We start from the raw sequence: 20,825 nt of genomic DNA, 5'->3' as shown, positions 1-20,825 counted from the left end.
AATTCAAAAGTTTTTAAAGAGCTGGAAACCCAGTTTTTTTCTACAGTGTTTTGAAGTGCGTCATGAAATAAAACCACATCCGAATGCTTACTGATCTCCACAGAACCCAGGGGCAGCTCATTAGCTCGCGCCGCTTTTTGTAACTATGAAGACTGATGATGGTGTTCAGCATGTGAACGGTTTTCTGTGCGCTGCCTTCGCGAGATACCGGACCCGAGATCAGCAGAGGTCACCGTGAGGCTCTTCAAACTTCACTAGACTCTCAGAGTGACTGATAAAGCGGCTGAAACCCAGAAATGACTGGAACGGAGCTCCACGCAGTCGTTTCCCATGCGGGGGACGTACCTGAAGACGTGGGGTCGTCTGAGAAATCGTGGAGGTCTTCGGGAGGGTCGCCGTAAAACGAGTTGAACTTGTGACTGGAGACGGCGGCGAGGACGGCTCCCTGTGAATCACATACGCACACAAACTCATTCATTACAGCCTCAGACTCAAACAGGGCATTTTGACTAAATCATCCTGAAGAACCGCAGACGTTTGACATTTGCACTCCAGAGATCTCACAAACATATTAGATCATCAAACCACACGTCTTCACCTTTACACAGGCTCTTCAAAGCTCTCTATTCCTCTGGGCTCCAACCGTCACGTACCTATCTCTGATGAACCAGAACAAAACATCCCCTGCTTTCATGTGGCCAACACTCTGTCAATGAGAACTTTACTCTCGCTAACCTCAAACTGCTGCAGAGTTAGATCTGTTTAACGCCGCTGCTCCAGGTCACCCTCTGATCAATACATTCCCATCAACCACATCTGACTACTGGATGCGGTTTCTTAAATCATTTTACAGGAGATCAAAAGGTGGAAACTGTACTTTATGGTCTAGTTTTCATTATTCTGATTATTAGTAGATTGAGACCAAATTATTCACTGATATCGAACTCAATGTTTCTGAATGACATTAAACTATTTTGTGGACGATAGTTTTCAACATCAACAACTGACGATTAAAATAAAACAGTAACTACATAAAAAGTGTAACTTTGTTTAAACGAACGTAAACATTCAGGAGAATATCTGATGTGTATCAGTCTATTGAATCAGTCTTAAAGGTGCCATAGTATGGAAAACTGTATTTACCTTGGCATAGCTGAATAATAACAGTTGTGAACATGGACATGAGTCTCAAACACCATCGTTTCCTCCTTCTTATATAAATCTGCTGTTTGCAAAAGACCACTGAAAAAAGGCTAATCCTAACATAACACAGACTATGATGTTATATTCGCAATCATTAATAGTTACGCCCCCAACATTTGCATCGACCAATCATCAGACGTTCCGCAGGTAGGATATTGTGAAAAAACAAAGCGAGGGTAATAGCGAAAATGGCAGATCACGGGAATAAATGTCATGATCCAGGTTGTGCAGGAGATGTTAAGTGCAGGGATGATTGGTGTCTGTACTCAGAAAGGCATGGAAAACAAATAAGGCGTTCTAATAAAATAAGACGAGCCACTAAAGGCACTAGCCTTTTACATTAAAGTACATAAGGTTTCACTTACCATATAAACAGAGTAAAGAGAGATGACTGTGCGGATGATGGCGAATGATTTACAGATCCTGAGCATCACTAACAAGCATCTAAACTTGTCAAATATGTGGTAAGTACTGCCGCTGTAGTATAACGTTACACACAGCACATGCGATCTCAAATCTCAAAAGTGAGAGTAAAATGATCCTGCATTCAAACAGCAGTTTCAATGCCCCGCATATTAATAGAGACTCGAGCTTTGTGATTAAATATATATTTCCTCCATGTGTGAGCTACTGAAATAAGCCGCTCTGTGAAACAGCCAATCAGAGCAGAGCTCCTCATTAATATTCATGAAGCTTCCAAATAAGGCAATAACAGAGCATCTAATTCTAGGGACAAATCCTAGGGTTGTAAATGGATCTGTAAAACAGTTTCTAGAGAATTTTTGCCCTTTCCTATGCCATATTCCTTCTATGTAGATATCAGAGAACAATTTAAAATATTGTATCAATGCATTCTATGGCACCTTTAAAGTGGCAGCAGCCTAAAGAACGGTGTATGCAAATAGTTGAAAAAGAATACATAATATATATAACCAGTGATCTTTCATTGAAAATAAGGCCATGTTCCTGTTTTTTTTTTAAATGAGAAGTGGATCGATTTCATTTCAAGACAAATAAAGTCATGTTATATTTAACAGTTAAATCTGTGTCTGTGTTGCATGTTTAAACTTTAATATCTCCGTAAGTATAATAAGTTTGAACAATTTAGAGAAATGCTTAATGCTTTGAAATGATCTAGATTTTAGTTTGCTAAATCTAAATCTTTAGTTTACTAAAATATAATGATTTTTGTTTTTTTAAGTGTAAAACTAGACTAAAACAATTCAGACGTCTAAAATGTGACTTAAACTAATGCGGTGAAAGTGATCAGCGTTGGACACGTGTGGTTCGGTGTGTTGATGAGCTACTGCACAATGACAGTAAATACCTTCAGTTTCCTCCGAGCGTTGAACTTCCTCAGCTGCTCCACCGTCTCGGGAAGGTGGATCTTGTAGGAGTAGCGATCTCTCTCCTGCACGACACGCACAAACATGAGACACGCACAAACTAAACCCGAGACCACGCTTAAATGTCACAAACAGGAAGTGACTTCTACAGGAGAGAAATGACAATCAGGTTCATTTTAAAGACAATAGAAGCAGGAGGGAAGTTAGCGTGTGTGACCTTGAGCCAGGGATGGTTGAGCGCCTCGTAGACGGTGATTCTCTCGGCCGGGTCCAGCATCAGCATACGCCGCACCAGGTCTTTAGCGCTCTCAGAGATCTGACCCCACTGCCTCGGGTTCATCTGACAACAAACACCAGACTGAAATACACAAACCACTGGACCGGACCACCGCTTCATCCGGCTGCAGTCACTATGTTGAGACTCTTGTAAACTAATTCAAATTAAACCAGTCAACCTTTTCGTAACTAGAAGAAGAAAAAAATTACATGACTAACTTAAGAATTTTTAAGTCTAAGCAGTTTATGCAACTGGCCCTTGTTCTGAAGACTAGAGAGCTTAATGCAAAAATAATGCTCTTCCAATACAAATATCTCAATACTACTCAAACAAGATTAATTTATTGTGATGCACAATGAAAATGAAGTCAGCATAAAATAAGAAGAAATATCTGTCAGTGGGGTCAGAGAAATAAACTTATTTTTATTAATAAATAAATTCTTAAATAAATTCTTAATAAATTAATAATTAAATTAAAATACAAATATAATTAATATGAATATTTTTATGTTTTAATTATAACCACACTTCATTTTAAATAAATTTCTCAGAAAAAAAAAAAAAAAAAACTTCTTATCTTATAATTTTTTAGATATCTGCACTGGAAAACACACTTCAAAAAATATAGTTTTTTTAGTTCAAATATCTAAACATTCTTGAATCAAGATACATTTACTTAAGAATCAAGGTGACTAAATTATTATTTAAGTCTTGCTTTCTAAAAAATGTATAAAAATTAGTTTTTCTTAAAACAAGAATAAAGATCTGATTCAAAGGGAAAACAAGATTTTTCTTGCCCCATCGGCAGATTTTTTCTGTATTAAAAAAAAAAAAAACACTATTTTGATACATTTTTCAGAAAACAATATCTTACATTATTTCGCTTCTCAAGTAAATGTATCTTGATTCACACATTTTAGAAAACAACACAAAAATACTAAGTAATAGTAAAAAAAATTTTTTCCCGTGTTCATAGACAGATTTATTCTCAAGCAGTGTCTAAACTGATGTGGAACCTCAGAAGTGCCTGATCTAGTGCTCTACATAGTGAGCATAGACTCTACATAGTTTTAATCCACACATCTCTGTATTGCATAAAACAAATCCTCTTTTCTCTCAATCCTAGATGTTCTCAGCTTGTCACAAAACATTCTAACTCTTTTCCACACATATGCAATACTGTGCTTTGCCAATTACAGTTACATTAGAATTGCTCTTTGAAAGACAGTGGAATTTCTCAGACTTCTCATTCTGCCCCAAATACCAGTGGAAGGTTCTGACATTAAAGACGCCACCTGACGTGACTTTAGCCCTCTTGACGTCTGAACCAGTGACATGCTTCTGTCAATCACGCAGTACCTTGTACTTTCCTTTCACGATGGCTTCAAAGAGACGCTCCTTGGTGCCGTAAAATGGCAAACAGCCGCTCAACAGGATGAAGAGAATGACCCCGCAACCCCATACGTCCACCGGCTTCCCGTACGGCTCTCGCTTGACCACTTCCGGAGCCATGAAGTGAGGGGTTCCTACCCGACCTACAGACACACAGAGAGACAAAGAGGCCTGATTCTTTAGAACAAATCAGAGCAAAGGGCTGCTCGTCTCCACATCCTGTAAACACGATCTGCTGAGGTGCGAACGCACACGTACCTCCAGCCACCAGCCCCGACTCGCCCAGCTGAATCGCCACCCCGAAGCCGCCCAGTTTGACAGGAGCAGAGTTTTCCTTAGAGGCCAGCAGGACACAGTGAGGCTGAACACACACACACACACACACACACACACACACACACATGAAACCACTGAATGTGTCCTACATAAAGCCACATGTGTTCTCATGTCACCCTCACTCTATGAGATTGTAAGAATGAGGTGAGAAAAGAGGATACATGGAACAAACCCTTCATAGGAATAATGTAAATACAGCGGTTCAACACAAACCACAAACTAAAGGGAGTTTACAACATACGGCACTGCTGAACTAGTGCACATCGGCTCATCTAACGCCATTATTGTGGAGCTGAGACTACACACTGAACACATTAACATCTGTGTGTGCTCAAGAGTCAAACACTGAGACAGAGAGAGAACGAGAGAGAGAGAGAGAGAGAGAGAGAGAGAGAGAGACAGAGAGAGGGCAGGACAGACGCTTCTGAGCGCTTCGACGGGAAGCAGAAACCCATCAGACGCTCGTGGAGGAATGAAAGAGGATCTTAAAGACCAAAACCTTTGTGTTCTGTCTAAATGGATAAATGTGCAGCTGCAGCGGTTTGTGCCAATGAAGGAATTAACATGCAAAACTGTGAGTAGAACTTTTGCATTTGTGTGTGTCTGAGATCAAAGTGTGTGTGCGAGTCAGTCTACAAATGCAGAAAAATATGAAAAAACAAACATGCGTGCATGAATATAATTCATACTAGTGTCAGAAAATACGCAGGTCACTCCTCTAGAATGAGCAGAGGATCACATTGAAAACAGATTCAGGATTTAGAAGAAAACGTTTTAGCAACTCAAAATATGCTAATGTAAAAACTATTTTAGCACACATTGTTGAAGGTCCTCGTGATCGTAAATGTGTCAAGCATTGTGAAATCATTTTTAATTATACTATTTACAGCCTAAAAATCAAATAATTATCAAATTTAAATCAATTACATTACAAAATTTATACAACTATGTGAAATAAAGTTCGTTGCACCATTATTTCATTTAGCAGAAGGCTTCATTCAGAGCAACACACAACTAACAATAATATAAGCAGAAGTGTTTTACGAGAAAAACAAAAGATCGCAAACACCAGAAATAACACAACGCTACAGAAAAGTGCAAAGAAAAAAAGTGATGGTGACTGAATCATGTTACTGGTAGTGATATAAAATACAGAACTGCTGTAGAGTGTAATGACTGTCATTCTTCAGCAGGAAATTAGATGAGATTAGACTCAACTTTGTGTTCATTGTTCATATATATATATATATATATATATATATATATAAATAAATGTATATACACATGTGTGTGTATTTATGTACTTGGGAAATACAAGCATTGTAATTGCAAAATAAATATGCATTGTACAAAATACGTACGAAATATCATTATGGTTTTACATAAAATGCAAGGTTATGAAGGTTATGAGATGTGGAAGTAGAGAGCAGCTCAGCGCAAATGAAGTCGATCCCAGTGCAGCTGTAGAATGAGCCATCCACCTCCTACAGACCCAAAACACACATTCATGAAAGATACAAGAACAGCCAATCCTTCAGTTTTATTACAGACCCCTTCAAACACAAGAGCTGCGAAGCAATTCCAGCTTTCTTGAAATAATTTAACAGAGCTAAAATGATCCGCGAATAGGGAATGGAAAATTGAAGCGAGACGCGGTTCCCCGAGAGCAGCTCCCGGACGAGGCGTCCGAACCGACAGCCGGAGTGTGTTTCTGGGACGTTTGCCCGACCGTGATTTACGCTCCTCCTCTGGAGCCAGAGCGTTCTCTCGTTTCATTTTCATTGGGCCGAGAAAGAATTTTCCCCTGTTGTTCAGTACGGTAGACTAAAACGTGTCTGACTCGCTGTTTCTCTCCCCAGAGCTGAAGATTGGAGCCGAAGGACTTCAGTGAACTTCACCCTAACCGCTAATAAAGGAGATAAAAACAAAAACATCCTGCCAAACACAATGAGCACCGCCTGGCCGACCGACAACTACACCGGTCCCACTTTCGGCTCGCCGACGCCCGACAACCGCTCGTGTCCCCTGGAGGAGGAGAACCTGCGGCTCCCGCTGGCGGTGCTCTACTCGCTCATCTTCCTGTTCGGCCTGGCAGGAAACCTGCTGGCTCTGTGGGTCTTCCTCTTCCTTCACTCACGCAGAAACTCCGTCCGCGTCTTCCTCATCAACGTGGCGCTGGCGGATCTGGTTCTGCTGGGGTGTCTTCCCTTCCGCGTGCTGTACCACGCTCAGGGGAACGTGTGGTCTCTGGGGCCGCGGGCGTGCAAGGCGGTGGGCAACCTGTTCTACATGAACATGTACGTCAGCATCACCCTGATGGGCCTCATCAGCCTGGACCGCTACCTGAAGATCATCGGCGTGAGGGGCTCTCAGAGGGGCTGCGGGCCGCGGTGGCTCAGGGGCAGCCGCTGGAGTCTGGTAACCTGTGGCCTGCTGTGGGGCGTCTCTCTGATGATGGTGGTGCCCATGATCGCGCTGGCCGAGGGCAACGAGGAGACGGGGAAGTGTTTCCAGTACAAGCAGAGAAAGCACGCCCGCGGCAAAGCCTACTTCAACCTGTTCATGGTGGCGGTGTTCTGGCTGGTGTTCGTGGTGCTGCTGGTATCGTACGGACGGATCGCCCGCCGACTGCTGCGAGCCTCGCGGGACAAACCCGACCTGCCCAACGCGTCACGCTACGCCCGCACCGCCAAGAAGTCCTTCGTGGTGCCTCTTCTGTTCACCATCTGCTTCGTGCCGTATCACGCCTTCAGGGGCTTCTACGTGGCGTCGCAGCTCCGGGACATCAGCTGTGAGACGCGGCGGCTCATGGACCTGACCAACGAGATCATGCTGCTGCTCTCGGCTCTTAACAGCTGCCTGGACCCCGTCATGTACTTCATCCTCTCGGGCTCGGTGCGCAAGGCCACGATTCAGGCCTTGTCGCAATTCTTCCATTTGCACCACGAACCCGCGATGACCAACAGCTCCACCACGGAGTTTCGGAGGACGTCCGTGTCTCACGCCTCCACCGCGGCAGTGCTGAACACACCCAGAGGCAGCCTGGGACTCATCACAGCGACGCTCCGGTCCAAACCCGCCTTCGGCGGCGTTGGAGAGTCCTGTCCGTAGATCACGGCTCTGTCGAACTGATGGAGCGGCGCCGTGAGACGAAAGAGTTCACCAGATTTCACCCTTGACCCACATACTGGCTTGTGAACGTTGCATGGGAAAGTTCTTGAGACAGCACTTCTGCGAGAATATGAGGTATATATGGCTGGACGCCACAACCGCAGGAGATGACCACACCTCTGGCTTGAGTTCTTCAATCAATCTGAAAAGATCTCAGACATTACTGTCATTGAAATCTCAAACTCTTTTCAAGCTCACGTATTTTAGGCAGCTGCAGTGACGCACAAACAGCAGACACTGACTGAGACATGAGGATGAAGGACGCCTCCTGCTGGAGGAAGAGAGCTAATGCACCTCCTCTGCTACACTTCAACATGTTACAGACTGTTACCTCTATGACAACAGCGCTGTGCAAAGGAAACTGGTCTAATTCAGCAGCGGTAGTCTGATCTCACACAGCATGTTTATCTGTAAAGACGGCAGCTGCCGAACTCAGAGTCTGTGATCTCTTGAACTTCAGACACAACTGATCAGTGTCCATCTGATCTACCAATCTGACAATAATCCCACTTTAGATGGGGATCCTGATGTCCTGTGGTGCAGCTTATGTCAATGGTTCCGACGCCTTCTGACCAGAGAATCTCAGTCCTTCGTGACCGCTGGACACAAGCTGTTGAGGATCATCTTCACACGACTGACTTTTTGACTGTTTCTAAATTCATGTCGCTCAGACTGCAGAGTAACGTTAGTCATGGGTTTCATTCCCAGTGAATGCATTAAACGATAAACATTAACATCTTAAATGAAAGTGTCTGTCAAATGCATAAGAGTAAATGTCCTGTTTAAGAGCATATTAAACAGGGGAATAAAGAAGCCTTATTGAGAGTATCTACAGTGTTTCTGTTTTATTGATAACTGGCCAATGCCTCAAAAAAATGCAACAATGAAAAGGACACACGTTTTGGCTAAATTTACTTGAGGTTTACTAGCAAAGTAGAAAGTAAAATAGATGTCAGGTCAAGTCAAGATTATTTATACAGCACTTTTTACAATACAAGTTGTGTCAAAGCAACCTTACAGTATTAAAATAAGACACAAAAGTGTCAATAATAATGCAAAAGTTCCATGTTGCATCAAAGTCAAATTGGAGATGTGTGCTAATGCAGTCATCAGTAAGAGCAGTAATGTAGAGTAAAGTGCATGCATGGAGCGTAATGTGCTGTAACAGCGGTGCAGGAAAGAAAGTAAACCCCCCCGCAACACACACACAGAACATGTTACACACTGCAAAAAATGCTTTTCTTACTTTTTTTTGTCTTGTTTATAGCCCAAATATCTTATAATTCTTAAATCAAATCTTTTTTTTTTTTTCAGAAAAAAAAATCAGTCAAAAAAAAAAAAACTTGTTTAAAAAACGCTTCTTAATTTAGGATTTTTTAGATATTTGGGCTAGAAACAAGACAAAAACTTTAAGTAGGAAAGCATTTTTTGCAGTGCACCGTTCAAGGATAAACACCAGATGCGATCTGGGAAAACCCGCCGGATGTCGCGCTGGGACGTTTTCAGGAAATTTGGAAAATAGGTAGAATGACAATTTTTTTTTTTTTTCAAAATTAGGTTTTCATTAAACTATTATTCTATAACATCTTGTCTATCATCTCTGTCACTGCAGAAAAATAGTGATTTATTGCAGCAAGCAGAAATTACCACCTTTCTCTTATTAAGAATGCGCTGCAGAGGTGCTTTCCCTTAACATTACAAAAACAGTTAACCTTTTAAAATAATACCACGTAACATATATGTGACCCTGGACCACAAAACCAGTCATAAGGTTAAATTTTACAAAACTGAGATGTATACATGGTCATATACATCTATATATTTTTGGTCAAGATACATCTATTTAAAAAAATCTGGAATCTGAGGGTGCAAAAAATCTTAATACTGAGAAAATCACCTTTAAAGTTGTCCAAATTAAGTTCTTAACAATGCATATTACCAATCAAAAATTACATTTTGATATATTTATAGTAGGAATTTTACAAAAAATCTTCATGGAACATGATCTTTACTTAATTTCCTAATGATTTTTGGCATAAAAGAAAAATCAATAATTTTGACCCATTCAATGTATTTTTGGCTATTGCTACAAATATACCCCAGCGACTTAAGACTGGTTTTGTGGTCCAGGGTCACATATAACAAAGGTGTATTAATGCACATTCTCCGCCAGTCCTGTGTAAACTACAGCATGCAAAGTTTTATCAATTTAATTATTTTTTAATATCCTGAGAAGGCGGAACGCAACAGCGCTGAAGTACTGTAGCTGCTCACTTAAACGATCTTAGGGTTAGTGGGTAATAATCGATCTGAGACACAGACGAGTCTTACCTTGACGTCTCTGTGTATGACGTTGTTATCATGGCAGTAGCGCAGAGCTTCAAGTATTTGTCGCATGTAGTGGCTGAGAACACAAACAGCACACACAGAATGAGCACAAATCATCACCAGTGGAAGCAGACCGACCGTGTGTGACGTCAACAGGAAGTGACTCTCACCTGGCCACCGCCTCGCTGTAGACGAAGCCGGCATCGGCCCTCTTCACGATCTCAAAGCACAGATCCGCTCCATCCATACTGCACACAGACACACGACCGTCACCACGGCACACGCGTGTGAGACATGCGCTTTAATAACGCACAGGATGCATTTACACATGATAGCGATGAAGAAACATCAAAACACAGGTCCTATGATAATCAAGATTCGGGAGAGCTTGTAAAGTTGAGTTAGCGGTTTACAGTTTCTAAGCAACAACACAACTTTTCTAATTCATATAGAATTTAGGAAAATATATTGATATAGATTTGCATGGCTTTACGTTTCTCATCCATTCAGAACGTAGTCTGAAATGTGTGTTTGACTATTTTCATTAGTATAATGTGGAAACTGTTTTAACACTGATTCATTAAATTTGATATAAATCATATTTTGATTTAGGTCACTCTAGTTCCCAATAAAAAGAAAAAATACTCAAATGAAATGAAGCATTTTATTCACTGGATTGTACAAAAATAGGCATCAGTACATGGTTATTTGATATATAAACTATTTTACTTTCATTGAAAAGCATCATTGTGGTAATATTATAGGATCTCACACACACTTACAACTCAAAGACCATGTAGAGCATCCCATCAGAGCTATAGGTCTCCAGCAGCTCCACGATGTGAGGATGTTTGAGCATGTGACAGATACTCGCCTCCCGCTTCAGATCTGATGAGGAACACACAGAAGATCATTAACGGATTCATTACCATACTGAAGCTGAAGATCAGATGCATTAATAACAGGATACACGCATCAGTGTGACTAGATAAACGCTGAAGCACAGCAGAACATGTGCAATCATGAGCCTGACGTCACTGAGATCATATCAGCCGCCAGCAGAGGGAGCTGTGGAGCGTCTCACACACACACACACACACACACACACACACACACACACACACACACACACACACACACACACACACACCCCCATCATCAGCAGCAGCAATTAACCACCACAGAGAATACAATCAGGACTGTGCAGGATTCAGCACTCAACATTTTTACAAACCACCTTCACTTACATCACTGTAGTCTAGTAGTACTAGTACACTACTGTTGGGAAGATATTTCAATGTTTTAATGAAGTCTCTTCTGCTCACCAAGGCTGCATTTATTTAATCAAAAACAGTTAAAACACTGAAATATCATTACCATTTAAAATAACTTTTTTCTCTGTGAGAATATCTGTTAAACTGAAACTGCCGTGACCAAAGCTGAATTTCAGCATCCTTACTCCAGTTTTCAGTTTGACATGACCCTTCAGAAATCATTCTAATATGCTGATTATTATCAATGTTGAAAACATATGTGCTGGTAAAGTATTGGGGCAACCCTTCTTTAGAACAGAAAAAGGCACTTCTAAAATTGTGGCAACAAGAATTGAAAAATAATGAACGTATTTAAAGATTGTATTTCCATCTCTGTTGCACTAGTTTTGGAAGTGTCTAAAATGACTGTACCCATATGTACAAGTCATTGGTGCTTAGTGATGAGTTATTGGCTCAGGTCTGCATTTAAAGTCACTCCAGAGGTGTTCAGAATTTTCTTTCTGCAGACCAGTCAGTTTATTCCACACTGATGAATTAAACATTTCTTTTTAAACCTTGCCTTATACACAGAGGCATTATCATGTTAGAATAGAAAAGGGCTCTGTCCAAACTGCTGCTGTAAAACTAGAAGCACACAATCTTCTAGAATATCATTATATGCTTAAACATTAAGATAAGCCTCATGGAAATTACTAAAAGTAGTCAAACCCGTTCATTAGAAGGGGGTGTCCAAATACTTCTGGCAATAGAGTGCATTTCTGTCATGATTTCTTCAGGTTAAACTAAACCTTTATTTTGTTGGGTTGTAGTGAAGATCTTTGTGCTTGTGTGTGTATTTGATGATGACTTTCTCAAATAAAACAGTGAAATGACTGCCAGAGCAGCTCTGAAGTTCACGTGTTCATATAGTTCATACAGTGAGAGCATCACGCGTGTTTTAGTGTGTACTACAGCAAACCTGTGGCGTTCATTCACAAACACTTTATATTTCAATATAGGTCTTTCTGTACTTTAATATTCACAGATACTAGTCCATATCACCATACTTTATTGCTGTACCAATTTTGCCAGATTCCATTACAGTCTGTGTGATGCTGTAAATTCCATTTTTATGACTGGATTCCGCGATTCCATCCACACTTTCCACATGGTGGAAATCATAGAGGCCTAATATACATATATATCTCACACACACAGGGCTATTTCTGGGAAAACCATAACCACACGCCAGCAAATGAAAGAACAGAGACACACGCCTATAAAACACACACACACACACACACACACACACACACACACACACACACACACACACACACACACACACACACACACACACACACACACACACACACGTTGTGTTTCCATGTTTTATGGGTTCATTCCATAGGTGTAATGGTTTTTCTACTGTACAAACTGTATTTTCTATCCCCTTACCCTAACCCTACACCTAAAACTACCCCTTACACAAAACTACAGACATTTTTAGATCATCAAAACATATAAATTCCGTGATTTGTTGGTCCGCACAAGGTCAAAGTGTACTGGTATTACCATACTTGTGCCGATATTTGGTCCCCATACCATAGTAACACACACACACACACACACACACACACACACACTCTCTCTCTCTCTCAGTTCTGTTCAGCCTGATGTTCAGGACACAGACACTACAACTGTACCAGAGTATGAAAGCATTTACCATAGTACAGTCTTAAGTAGCTGATTTGTGCAGATGACAGTGTGCCGTTATTCAGCAGATCCCACGGTAAACTTTATTAAATAATCTAATTTAGACAATCTAGTAATTAATCTATGCAAGTTTTCTAAAACGGAAAGTGAATTATATTAATGACACACTTATGAGATGAATCGCAGATGACTAAATCATGGTCATGTGTTAACTAGTGTCTGTTAGTATCACCAGCAGAGGAGCTCATGTAGTTTGTTAGTGATCACTAATGTCCTGATGATCCACACGAACATCTGATAGTCTGATGCATCTTATAATATAAATATAAATATAAAACAAACTAACTTTTTAAATCACACTGTGACCAAAAAATAAGCAAATACATATAAATAGGTAAATAAGTAAATAACTGCTCTCATTTAGTTTCCATGTGAGGATCAGGAATGTCCATAAAGCTGCTGACTGGCAGTAAATGAGATCAACTGAGAGCTGAAACACAGTCCTGTATAAAAAGAATGACATCAAGCACCTGCTGAATCCCTTTATAGACGTCAATACAAACACTTACAATGACACTTCAGACGACGGCCTCGATTAAGATGCTAAAATATCTTCAGAGGAGAGATCTAGAGGACTGGCGTGTTTGTCTGACCGCAAAACATCTGGAACAAAGAGACGCATGAGACGCTCGAACACCTGAGAGAGACTGTGATGCTGGAGAAACGCTGGATCAGCAGATTCACACACAAACACCATTAGAAATCAGGACGTCCCAGCATTCCCTGCACTAGATGTTCAACACGAGAGAAATCAAGCAGGTCTGCCTCAGTAAAGTTCATGTTTAGTCTAGAACGGTTCACATTTGAACACAAACCGGCCTCATGACCGCAGGGAAGAGCTACTGCTGACAGACCATTATAATGGTCTAACCACAGGTATAAAATAAAACACAAGTTAAAAAGTGAAGCAAAGAACAATCCAGACATGAATGAAATCCAGATTGAGGTGGTCTGACCTTCAGCATCTCCATCCTTCAGCCAGACAACAGGAACATCTGAGCCCTTCACCTCCAGCAAACCAAAACCATTCCAGACTCCAGAAAACATCTCAGATGAACCCGACGGATCCACACTACGGCCCACGCCACACAGAGACGCAGGAAAATAAGCAGACAGAGCAAATTACAGCAGAGAACCGCAGCTACAATTACAGCCTGTGTCGGATCAGGGAATGAGTCTAGGAATAACGTGGAAAACATCCCGGCGGATGAAACTCTGAGATTCAGCACGGGCCAACACTGGAGCGCTGGATTCAGCTTTCAATGGTTTATTTATGGACAAAACATCTCAGATCTGAGGTCACATGATCCACTGACCGCTGAGCCGAAGAGCCGTTACGTCAACATCCACACAACACACACACACACACACACACACACACACAACACGCACACACGCGCACACACGCGCACACACAACACACACACACACACACACACACACACACACACACAACACGCACACACAACACGCACACACGCGCACACACGCGCACACACGCGCACACACACAACACGCACGCACACGCACACGCGCGCACACACAACACGCACACACGCGCACACACGCGCACACACGCGCACACACAACACGCACGCACACGCACACGCGCGCACACACGCGCACACGCACACACGCACACACACACACACACACACACACGCACACACGCACACACACATGTTGGGTTTACATGTTTTATGGGGACATTCCATAGGCGTAATGGTTTTTATACTGTACAAACCGTACTTTCTATCGCCCTAACCCTACCCTACACCTAAACCTAGCCCTCACAGGAGATTGTGCACACTTTTACTTCCTCAAAAAAACTCATTGTGCATGATTTATAAACCTGTTTCCTCATGGGGACCTGAGAAATGTCCCCACAAGGTCAAAATCTACTGCTATTCCTATCCCACAACGTGATGAATACCAGGTACACACACACACACACACACACAACACACACACACACACACACACACACACACACACACACACACACACACACACACAACACACACACACCAAAAATGAAAAGTCTGTAATCATTTCCTCATGCCAGTCCAAATTTGTAAGCGGTGATGTTATTGTTAATAATCTACCACGGTATAAACGCTACACATTTTCACCACAATCCGGTTCAACCATCATAACGACTCCATCTGACAGCATGAAATATGGATGAGGCTGAGAGGGTTTTTGAGGTGTAGTATCCGCTTTCACATGTTGAATCATTGATAAGAGGTTCAGCGATTGCTGTGACGAGCCATTAGTGACCCGCGATCACATCAGTGACCGTCCACATCACATCACACCCAACCAGCTGATCCCACACACGACCGAATGAGTGTGAACGCAAACTACAGCTGTTTTGAAACAATCTGTATAGACAAATTTAGAGCAGCTGCAGCTGTGTGCCCATAGTGGTTGGTTGCAGAAAAACACTGGTAACAAGTGGAGGTAAATGGGCAAATCCATGGAATAAGAGAAAAATATATATTTTTGCGCCTTTTGATGTCAAAATCAGAATGCTAATTATTTTCTCAAAGACGCCATTTGAAGCTAAACGCAGACGTTTAAATGGACAAACTGCTATGATTACTCTACTTTTAAAGCATACATTTGATTTAACCAATAGATCTACATAATATTCACATATGCTGTTCATAGAAGACATATTGTATTAGCCCTACAGTTACAGCATGAAATGATATTCAAACATATTTACATAGTATTTATTTATTTTATCTCACATAAAATCTTTTTTTTTCTTGCAAATGCAAGTTTATATCTCCTAATTTGGACTTTATAACTCGATTTAACTCAAAATAATCAGCTTGTCAATTCTGATGGAGAAAAGCCAGAATTGTGGAATATATGTAATAAGCGGAGAACATTTTGAAAATTATATCTAATCAATATGATCTTTAATCTTTTCAAATCTAACTGTATCCGTGTAATTCTCTAGCCATAAAGGCTATCGCTCCTGGGTTTTCTGCAACCCTAATGTGAATCCCAAATGTTTACACACTTACAATTGGTCTATTGCTGTAGAAATAAAGGTGACTTAATGTAGTGTTTCCTTCCTGAATATCAGAGCTTTTGCAGAACGATTGCAGCTTTTATAATAATTGTGTCTGAGTCCCTCAATCATCTCAAATGTGCACAAGATGCTGGATAACCTGCTGGAAAACAGTTTCTGAAGAACAGTTTAAGCGCTCAGGACAAACAGAGACGCAAAAACTACCATCACAAAACTCATGAACAAGAACAAACACCCTCAGAAGGACAGAAACATCAACAGGATCATGTGTGTCGCTTCAGTTATTTAGAGCCTGTGGAACAGATGGACATGAGAGCTTCATCAGGACAGCACTGAATGAAATATAATTTAACTCATTTTAAGCCCTCGAGTGGTCACCACTGTTTCAGACCTCAATGACAATCATAAGCTATTGTACGTCAATCATAATCACAATTACTGAAAAAGTTAGGTTGTATTATTTGTAATGCTTCCATTTCATTTGTCTATTTCTCAAAATGCATGAATAAAGGAATATAGTAGGCTTTTGGCCAGATTTCTACAAGCTGCAGCTCATCATTTTTACCGCTAAATGCTGAAACTGAGGACTGATATCTGAGAACATGTCAGGCTCTTATGTGCTTCAATAATCAACCCCAGTTTTGGTTAGGGTTAACCCTAACTCTATCTCTAACCCTAACGTAAGTCAGGGAAATTTCAAACAGTAGCCAGTAAATACTTACCTAGATTCCCATTAAAAACATTACAGCTGAGACTCAAATCAATAAATTCACAATTATAAACTGAAGGATTAGTTCACTTCCAGATTCAAATGTCCTGATCATTTACTCACTTCCATGTGATCCAAGATGTTCAAGCTTTTCTGTCTTCAGTCCAAAAGAAATTAAGGTTTCTGAGGAAAGCATTCCAGGATTTTTCTCCATCAACGGGAGCCAAAGGGTTGAAGGTCCAAACAACCCCAGTTTCAGTGCAGCTTCAAAGGGCTCTACATGACCCCAGCTGAGCAACAAGGGTCTTATCCAGTGAAACGATTTTTTTTTTTAATAAAAAATAAAAATGTATAGCTCTGCAGAATGCATTATGTAATCATGTTGGAAAGGTCATGCACGGTTACTTCTTTATCTGTGTACTTCCGTTCAAAAAGGTAGGGTAGGGCAAAAAACTCTGACATCATTACTGTTTTTTGCATTTGCATGTTTTCTTTGTAAACACTGGGTCAGTACTTCTGCCTACATCATGCATGATCTTTCCAACATGACTACATAATGTGCATCACAGAGCTAGTGCAAGACGAGCTTTTGTGGTTAAAAAGTAATACATTTTTATCGTTTTAAGAAAATGGCCGATCGTTTCGCTAGATAAGACCCTTATTCCTCCACCACTCAAGTCCACCATATGAAGAAAAATCCTGGAATGTTTCCTCAAAAACATTGCTTAATTTTCTTTGCAACTGAAGACAGAAGGACATCTTGGATTTTGAAGGCCGATACCGATTCAAATATTTGTTGGTTTTAAAATCCGATATTCCGATATATCAGCCGATTTTTTTTTTATTATTTTTTTTTTTTTAATTTCAGAAACACACAACAAAACATTAACAGATTTCCCTAACATTAGTTATTTGTAGTTTTTTATGAGTTTTAACTAACATAATATGATAATGCATTTTAAAAAGAAACGTGTTTCTTTTATTGTCACAACAGAACAGAGGAACATCAAAATATATTAAAGTTCTGATAAATAAAAAAAAAAACTTAAGATATGAAACAAAGTCCTTTGAACAAAAACACAAAAACAACAACAACCAAATCAAAGTTACCAGTTTTAAAAGACTTGGTAAGCTTCATAAATATAACTTTGAATAGGACTGGAGACAAATTCTGTTAAGTTCTGGCTTCTAAAACCTACTATTTAGCGATCTATATCCATTATGTGACTCGTTAATGCTGCGGCTGAACGACAGCCGATACCATTATAAATGCCAATACCGATAGTTTGGAAAATGCCTAATATCGGCCGATAATATCGTCCTGCCGATATATCGGTCGGGCTCTAGTTTCAATATGTCCATGTAGATAGAAATGTGCTCCAAAATATGACATGGGCCATGACAAAGAACGCAATACAAAACGCTGGTCCTGCAAAACCAATACACAGCATTTATCCCACCATAATAATTAGGAACATTAAGAACAGTCAAGCACCCTGACATCTCTGAACCCATCAAACACAACAACAGCTCTGACCACAAACACACGTCTGCGGTTTCATCATGTTTTATGATCTGATGTGTGTGTGAAATCAAACACTAGCTCTCCACATCATTAGTCAAAGGGATTTTAATTGTCCTTCATTTACTATGAACATACTGTACTGTTTAGAGGTCAGTGAATCATGAAAACAGACTGGATGAGCCTCGTCCAAACGCCTCCGAAATCAGACAAACGCAGACTAGAGTCTGCCGCCGTGAGGCCCGTCACCGGTTAAACAGCACTGGCCAGAAGAAATATTTATCATCATTAATAAGTGTAATTAGTTATTGAGCATCAGCGGCGTATTGCTGCAGCTGCTGTTTGATAAAAGCAATACCCCACTGGAGATACACTAGAGTGAGTGTAACACGGTTTCAGACGGTTTACTGTGGTAAAAACACTGTAACACCACAGAGATGACCTGCAGGAGTCCATCAGTTCCTGTCAGGAGATCATTGATCAGACCATCAGCTGCATTAATCCTGATCAGCAGCAGACACATTGATCCAGGCCTAAACCACCATCACATCCGTTCAGTCCTGCACTGCATCATGGGCCGAATGCTGATGCCGGACTCTCAAGGATCTGAGGTTGCACTGAAATCTCTCATTGAGAACCACTGAAGGCCTGAACTGAACTCCAGTTCTTGAGTTTCTAAGATCAATCACAGTCTCTTCTGAAGACTCGGGTTCTTGTGATCATCCGTAGCTCATGGAGCAGAACATCTAAACGCAGTCAGATTCTGATGGATCAACAGTATTATACTGAGCGTCTCACACGCTTTCCATCCCAAACTCACACCATGAGACTGTGACTGAATCACAACCAGCGACACTGAACCGGTTTAACCTCAGCAACACTAACTAGTTCATCATGCGATCGCTGGTGTTCATCCCAACGGGATGCTAAGAGTCTTCATGACCTCCGCGGGGAGAGATCTGACCCGCAGCACCGCTCAGGGTGTTTACCACGGTAAGAGTTTCACCTTTGTGTGACATCATCATCATTATCATCATCATCATGACGTCTATTATTTTCAGCTGCACTTCATTAACCAATGATTTCAGCATTCTTATTAAAACAAACACTGTGTGTCCAATGATTAAAAGTAAGCTTTGAAGGAACATTTAGCTTAAGGTCTTATTTACACAACACCATTTTCAGCTACAAATGGAAAACGTTTTATGTGTTTTAGCTGTTCATTTGCAAGACAACAGTGAAAACACACTTGAAACGTTTGAAAATGCAAACTTTTGAAAATGGGTTTTAAAACAACAGTACCGCTAGCATCTCTTTGTAAACTGTGAATGTGTGAAAACGATGACGTCATGAACACGTGTATTACATGTTTAGTCTGTAGGCACGTGTGAGCATGTACTTGAAGAATGCGTATGTGTGCGAGTGCATAATGTGTTTCTTTACAAAGCGGTGTCGCCAACTACTGACCTGGCATGTGTGAACTGGGATTGTTTTGACAATGTTATTATATGTACTTACAACTTTTCAAAAATGCAAAGACATTTTTTTTAATAAAATTGCTTTGTCTTGTAGATGTACCCTAATTGACACATTGACTGCATTTGTTCATAAATACACTGACACAATGTAATTTACACCAAATAAAAACAACATTATTTGGGATGTTTAAGACATCAAAGCATTTTTGGAAAATCAAAGCATTTTTGGGATTATTCAAATGTGTCTGGATGTTTGACTTCTCATTAGTGCAATTCAGTATTTTTACTGTAATATACAATGTTTCTTAATCAGAAATTTGACCCTAAACCACAAAACCAGTCATGAGGGTCAATTTGAATTTGAATTAAGATTTGAATGATCATGAAAGCTGAATAAATAAACATTCTATTGATGTATGTTGGATAGATCAATATTTGGCTGAGATACTACTTGAAAATCTAGAATCTGAGGATGCAAAAAAATCTAAATATTGAGAAAATCTCCTTTAAAGTTGTCCAAATGAAGTTCTTAGAAATGCACATTACTAATCAAAAAATAAGTTTTGATATTTTTACTGTAGGAAATTTACAAAATATCTTCATGGAACATGATCTTAACTTAATATCCTAATGATTCTTGGCCCATATTAGACTCAAAACAGAGTCACAGATGTAAATATTGGCGTGTAATGAGCGGTGCAGTAAACTGACTTTACATTCATCCGCTGGCAGACAGCAGTGATGGTGAATATACAGATAAAGCGTGATGAAGACTGACCCCGATCCGTTCATTCACACCTGCAGTCAGAAGATCAGAGCTTCTACAGGGACAGAAACACACGCCTGTCTATCTGTCTGTCATATATGAGCCACACAAGAGTGTCAGACAGCAGATGAAGCTCCAGCTGAACTCACACATGATCAAGTACACTCATCTGAATAATAGTGATTATAATATTTTTTGAATGTAATAATAGTCTATACTAAT

The 20,825-nt window shown here is 40.5% G+C and overlaps 2 protein-coding genes across 2 annotated transcripts in view; one reads left to right on the top strand and one right to left on the bottom strand.

Annotated features, from left to right (window-relative positions):
* LOC141347643 (peripheral plasma membrane protein CASK-like) overlaps positions 1–20,825 on the bottom strand; it is a 47,349-nt gene that overhangs the window by 25,497 nt on the left and 1,027 nt on the right. Inside the window, exons 2-10 of the mRNA XM_073852627.1 lie at positions 14,039–14,154; positions 10,836–10,953; positions 10,224–10,301; positions 10,057–10,129; positions 4,477–4,579; positions 4,186–4,361; positions 2,767–2,889; positions 2,531–2,614; positions 346–445 (exon numbers count right to left, since the gene is read on the bottom strand). Coding sequence (XP_073708728.1) covers positions 346–445; positions 2,531–2,614; positions 2,767–2,889; positions 4,186–4,361; positions 4,477–4,579; positions 10,057–10,129; positions 10,224–10,301; positions 10,836–10,953; positions 14,039–14,154 — 971 coding nt within the window. The remainder of the gene's footprint in view (positions 1–345; positions 446–2,530; positions 2,615–2,766; positions 2,890–4,185; positions 4,362–4,476; positions 4,580–10,056; positions 10,130–10,223; positions 10,302–10,835; positions 10,954–14,038; positions 14,155–20,825) is intronic.
* On the top strand, positions 4,956–8,544 carry LOC141347277 (probable G-protein coupled receptor 34). Its single transcript, XM_073852289.1, has 2 exons — positions 4,956–5,128; positions 6,414–8,544. Exon 2 carries the CDS (start codon positions 6,502–6,504, stop codon positions 7,663–7,665), a length of 1,164 nt encoding a protein of 387 aa, XP_073708390.1. The 5' UTR covers positions 4,956–5,128; positions 6,414–6,501; the 3' UTR covers positions 7,666–8,544.

This window comes from Garra rufa, chromosome 12 (assembly GCF_049309525.1).
Source record: "Garra rufa chromosome 12, GarRuf1.0, whole genome shotgun sequence".
Taxonomy (NCBI): Eukaryota; Metazoa; Chordata; class Actinopteri; order Cypriniformes; family Cyprinidae; genus Garra; species Garra rufa.
Note: the sequence above shows the minus strand (reverse complement) of the source record. Positions and strands in the feature narration are given on the sequence as shown.